Here is a 6,039-nt window from a genome sequence, read left to right as displayed (position 1 = left end):
CCTCTACATCCTACATCCCTAACAATTTGTTTTACATATTCCAAACGTGGCCTGCCTACACAATTTTTTCCTTCTACCTGTCCTTCCAATATTAAAGCGACTATTCCAGGATGCCTTAGTATGTGGCCTATAAGTCTGTCTCTTCTTTTAACTATATTTTTCCAAATGCTTCTTTCTTCATCTATTTGCCGCAATACCTCTTCATTTGTCACTTTATCCACCCATCTGATTTTTAACATTCTCCTATAGCACCACATTTCAAAAGCTTCTAATCTTTTCTTCTCAGATACTCCGATCGTCCAAGTTTCACTTCCATATAAAGCGACACTCCAAACATATACTTTCAAAAATCTTTTCCTGACATTTAAATTAATTTTTGATGTAAACAAATTATATTTCTTGCTGAAGGCTCGTTTAGCTTGTGCTATTCGGCAATTTATATCGCTCCTGCTTCGTCCATCTTCAGTAATTCTACTTCCCAAATAACAAAATTCTTCTACCTCCATAATCTTTTCTCCTCCTATTTTCACATTCAGCGGTCCATCTTTGTTATTTCTACTACATTTCATTACTTTTGTTTTGTTCTTGTTTATTTTCATGTGGTAGTTCTTGGGTAGGACTTTATCTATGCCGTATATTGTTTCTTCTAAATCCTTTTTACTCTCGGCTAGAATTACTATATCATCAACAAATCGTAGCATCTTTATCTTTTCACCTTGTACTGTTACTCCGAATCTAAATTGTTCTTTAACATCATTAACTGCTAGTTCTATGTAAAGATTAAAAAGTAACGGAGATAGGGAACATCCTTGTCGGACTCCCTTTCTTATTACGGCTTCTTTCTTATGTTCTTCAATTGTTACTGTTGCTGTTTGGTTGATGTACATGTTAGCAATTGTTCTTCTATCTCTGTATTTGAACCCTAATTTTTTTAAAATGCTGAACATTTTATTCCAGTTTACGTTATCGAATGCCTTTTCTAGGTCTATAAACACCAAGTATGTTGGTTTGTTTTTCTTTAATCTTCCTTCTACTATTAATCTGAGGCCTAAAATTGCTTCCCTTGTCCCTATACTTTTCCTGAAACCAAATTGGTCTTCTCCTAACACTTCTTCCACTCTCCTCTCAATTCTTCTGTATAGAATTCTAGTTAAGATTTTTGATGCATGACTAGTTAAACTAATTGTTCTGTATTCTTCACATTTATCTGCCCCTGCTTTCTTTGGTATCATGACTATAACACTTTTTTTGAAGTCTGACGGAAATTCCCCTTTTTCATAAATATTACACACCAGTTTGTATAATTTATCAATCGCTTCCTCACCTGCACTGCGCAGTAATTCTACAGGTATTCTGTCTATTCCAGGAGCCTTTCTGCCATTTAAATCTTTTAATGCTCTCTTAAATTCAGATCTCAGTATTGTTTCTCCCATTTCATCCTCCTCAACTTGCTCTTCTTCCTCTATAACACCATTTTCTAATTCATTTCCTCCGTATAACTCTTCAATATATTCCACCCATCTGTCGACTTTACCTTTCGTATTATATATTGGTGTACCATCTTTGTTTAACACATTATTAGATTTTAATTTATGTATCCCAAAAGTTTCCTTAACTTTCCTGTATGCTCCGTCTATTTTACCAATGTTCATTTCTCTTTCTACTTCTGAACACTTTTCTTTAATCCACTCTTATTTCGCCAGTATGCACTTCCTGTTTATAGCATTTCTTAATTGCCGATAGTTCCTTTTACTTTCTTCATCACTAGCATTCTTATATTTCCTACGTTCATCCATCAGCTGCAATATATCGTCTGAAACCCAAGGTTTTCTACCAGTTCTCTTTATTCCGCCTAAGTTTGCTTCTGCTGATTTAAGAATTTCCTTTTTAACATTCTCCCATTCTTCTTCTACATTTTCTACCTTATCTTTTTTACTCAGACCTCTTGCGATGTCCTCCTCAAAAATCTTCTTTACCTCCTCTTCCTCAAGCTTCTCTAAATTCCACCGATTCATCTGACACCTTTTCTTCAGGTTTTTAAACCCCAATCTACATTTCATTAACACCAAATTATGGTCGCTATCAATGTCTGCTCCTGGGTAAGTTTTGCAGTCAACGAATTGATTTCTAAATCTTTGTTTAACCATGATATAATCTATCTGATACCTTGCAGTATCGCCTGGATTTTTCCAAGTGTATATTCTTCTATTATGATTTTTAAATTGGGTGTTGGCAATTACTAAATTATACTTCGTGCAAAACTCTATAAGTCGGTCCCCTCTTTCATTCCTTTTGCCCAGCCCGTATTCACCCACTATATTTCCTTCCTTGCCTTTTCCAATGCTTGCATTCCAATCTCCAACTATTATTAAATTTTCATCTCCTTTTATGTGTTTAATTGCTTCATAAATTTCTTCGTATACATACTCTACCTCATCATCATCATGGGCGCTTGTAGGCATATAGACGTTAACAATCGTTGTCGGTTTAGGTTTTGATTTTATCCTTATTACAATGATTCTATCGCTCTGCGTTTTGAAATACTCTACTCTCTTCCCTATCTTCTTGTTCATTATGAAACCTACTCCTGCCTGCCCATTATTTGAAGCTGAGTTAATTATTCTATAATCATCTGACCAAAAGTCGCCTTCCTCTTCCCACCGAACCTCACTAATTCCTACTACATCCACATTTATCCTGGCTTTTTAGAAAATTTGAATTTATTACACAATTTCAGTAACACAGTGACGACAGTAACAAACTTGTAATATTTGTTGTATAATATTATTGCAATTATAGTAAAATATAAAATACATAAGTAAACACACAAATATAAACAATATAATACTACATAATACAATACAAACAATACAAATTTGAACTTGTATAATATTAATATTTTAGTAAAATACATAAGAAAACAATGTTTCTTTACTGGTCAATTATAGATTAATTAATTAATTATAAATAAATAAATAAATTATTAATAATAGTAGTTAGAAATTAGAGAATTATTTTGTGCTTATTCTATAGTATCATAGAAAAAGAAACATCATCCTGGCGAAATATGAATTCGCTGACTATTTTCAAAATCTTAGTCCTATTGACAATTTTTTTAATATTTAAAGATAGAAGATTAAAAACTTTTGGAGCTAAATATGATTAAAATTTTGTATAAATCATTAATCTAGGCCTAGGTACAAATTTATCCAACATATTCCTTAATGTTTGAGTTCTTTCTCTTTCATTTCTTCATTCTTTACTACTTCTGTCAAAAAACACTCAAGTACTTTATAGGTGTACATGTTTCTAATTTGTGACATTCTAAGGATTCCAAATAAGGATCATGTATGCTTAGTTATACACTTATTCATTATAATTCAAAAAAATGAATTTTGTGGATTAATTTGAGGCTTTAAATTTGTGTAAATACCTCACCAAATCACTAGTCCATATTCGAGTTTTGAACTAATAAGTACAAAAGGGAGAGTTCTTAATTGATCAATATCACAAAGAGTTCTGCGGAGATAAAAAATCCTTAGGTAACCAAGTATTTTTAATTTGATGCAGTTGATGTGACTTTTCCAACTTAAGTTAGCATTAACTAGAATACCAAGGTAAATTAGGGAAGTAACATTACTTTACAAAATTTATAAAGCAGAGTTATAGCAAATTAAAGCATATAATAATAATTACTTACCAAATACTTTACATCAGACTTTCGCTAAGTTTGGCAGAATAAATCTTTATAAAACAACTTACTGTAGTTAAATGTATCTTTTTGCTTATAATTCGCATACATAAAAGCATGAAGTCTGATGAAACTACATTTAATTAATTTAATTATTAATGAGAACCCTGAAACTGATGCTGCAAAACTAAATACTGGATATCTGGCTCACTTTTTGTAAGGAACAAATGAAGGTCTCCTCTTTCGGAAATATTCAGGCGATTTTTTTCTTTGGTCGTAATATGATTAACAGCACTAAAGCCTGATTCCACAAGATATGAGGTAGAGAAAGGTATCAATAATCTGATTATTATTTTCCACATATTTGGATATAAGACAGGCACATTTTATTTTACTACAGATTTTCATATCCACTACTTTCGAATTTATGTTTACTTTCTTCATCATATCTAATTTCTAACAGTTTTTTTTGGTAAGTTGTATCAGCCTCTTCAGTATTTGTGGTAGAAGGATTTTTCATCCAGTCATACACCTTCAATTTCAAAATATCTTCAAATCGTTTTTCCATGTCCAATTTAAGTTCATTGAGGTGGCTACTGAACCTGTCAATATCCTCTGGAATTACATCATCTTTTATAGAGGATAATTTAGGAAACTGATGAAATTCTCTCTTCAGTAGATTACAATGAAGTAATTCAAGTTGGTCAATAAATAATGACAAAATACTTTGGCTACGTATAAGAGTTTTATTAGCTCCTTGAAGCTGCAAATTGACATCATTAATCTCTTGAAAATATATGCCAAATAAAATGTATCATTTTTTACTGTTTTTAACTGTTGACCACAGATTGGTCTCATTATAACTTTAAAAAAATTGTATGACACTATCATATAATGCTACAAAACAAGCCAAAGATTTACCCTTTGACAGCCACCAGACTTCTATGTGCAAAAGTAACCCAATAAAAATCTTCATTATTGCCCTGGCAAACATTCTATAATTTTTTTTTGCATTTGATCTTATTTACGGCTCGACTTATTATAGTTAATGATGAATGGGCACTTGTACTTAGATATTTTCCAACAGGATGTTGTCTATACTTCACACAATGAATGCATAAAACATTTGGCACTTCTTCCTTCAAATAAGAATCCACGATAGCGACCTACCATTGATTGTGCTCCATCACTAGCATATGCAACAATATTATTCATAGGAATATTATTTCTTGTAAAATATGATTTCACAGTATTAAATGTAGATAATCGTCTTGCATCTGTAATTGGATTTATTGCAAGTAGCATTTTTCCTCGTAATGTATTTTCTTCAAAATAATTTACATTTGCCATCAATAAAGCATTATTATCTTCAATGGTAGACTCGTCCAATTGCATGGAAAATGAAGAGTTTTTTAGAATACTAATAAGCTTTTTTTCAACATTAACTGCCATTTCTTTAATTCGTCACTTTACTGTGCTATCGCTTAGGGGGCAACGTTTTTAAAATTTCAAATATATTCTGATGCATTACTATTGAGATAAATTCTTTTATAGAGGGTATTATTACAATTTTTCCAATATTATAGCTTTTACCACCTTTTGCAATTACTTGTGAAATGCAATAAGCGGCAATTAATCCAACTTTGTTCACTGCATGTTGCAGCGAACATGTTGCTGTTTGTTTTTGTACTCTCTATACATTTGCTTAATTGCTGTATCATTTTGTTTCTTAGCACTATTTTTTTATGTTTTTATATAACATATTTTTTTTATTAATACTATCGAGAAGTATATAAGTTATCCAGGGTTTAAGCTTCTATTTATTTCCCTGACTATTAATTGGTTTGTATAATTTAGATATGCACACTTGCAGTTTTTCTGAGAAAATATGGAATGCCAACGTTGCATTATTTGCTGTATACACTGGGCTCCAGTCAGTGACATAAATTAATTCCACTTGGTCTCATACTTAAATGTTTTTCACCTGTTACAACCCTCCACATCTAATATGCTCCATCTAAACCCTGATACAATCACTACAGAGATTATAAATTGATTTTAAGTTTTAACTCACATTATTAAATTTTTTTTATAGAAATACTTTTGTTTAATGCAATATAGGTATGGTCCTATAATTCAATGGATTATTAATATTTTTATATGGTTAAATTGTAGAAAATGAAAAACGTGATTAGCATTCTAATTAGATAATAAAATAATAGTTAGGTGTTTTTATTTGTATTACTTAAATCAATTATATTAATATATACAAAAAAAACCTTTATGTAAATAATAGTAGATTTTGTAAATATAATATGAAGAATAAATAATATATAGATAGATATCTG

At 30.9% G+C, this 6,039-nt stretch overlaps 1 protein-coding gene across 1 annotated transcript; it reads right to left on the bottom strand.

Annotated features, from left to right (window-relative positions):
- Nucleotides 1-4,085: 4,085 nt before the first annotated feature.
- On the bottom strand, nt 4,086-5,143 carry LOC142321223 (uncharacterized). Its single transcript, XM_075359217.1, has 2 exons — nt 4,862-5,143; nt 4,086-4,475 (listed from the first exon to the last, which is right to left on the bottom strand). Exons 1-2 carry the CDS (start codon nt 5,141-5,143, stop codon nt 4,086-4,088), a joined length of 672 nt encoding a protein of 223 aa, XP_075215332.1.
- Between the last annotated feature and the right edge of the window lie 896 nt (nt 5,144-6,039).

This window comes from Lycorma delicatula, chromosome 3, assembly GCF_047948215.1.
Source record: "Lycorma delicatula isolate Av1 chromosome 3, ASM4794821v1, whole genome shotgun sequence".
Taxonomy (NCBI): domain Eukaryota; kingdom Metazoa; phylum Arthropoda; class Insecta; order Hemiptera; family Fulgoridae; genus Lycorma; species Lycorma delicatula.
Note: the sequence above shows the minus strand (reverse complement) of the source record. Positions and strands in the feature narration are given on the sequence as shown.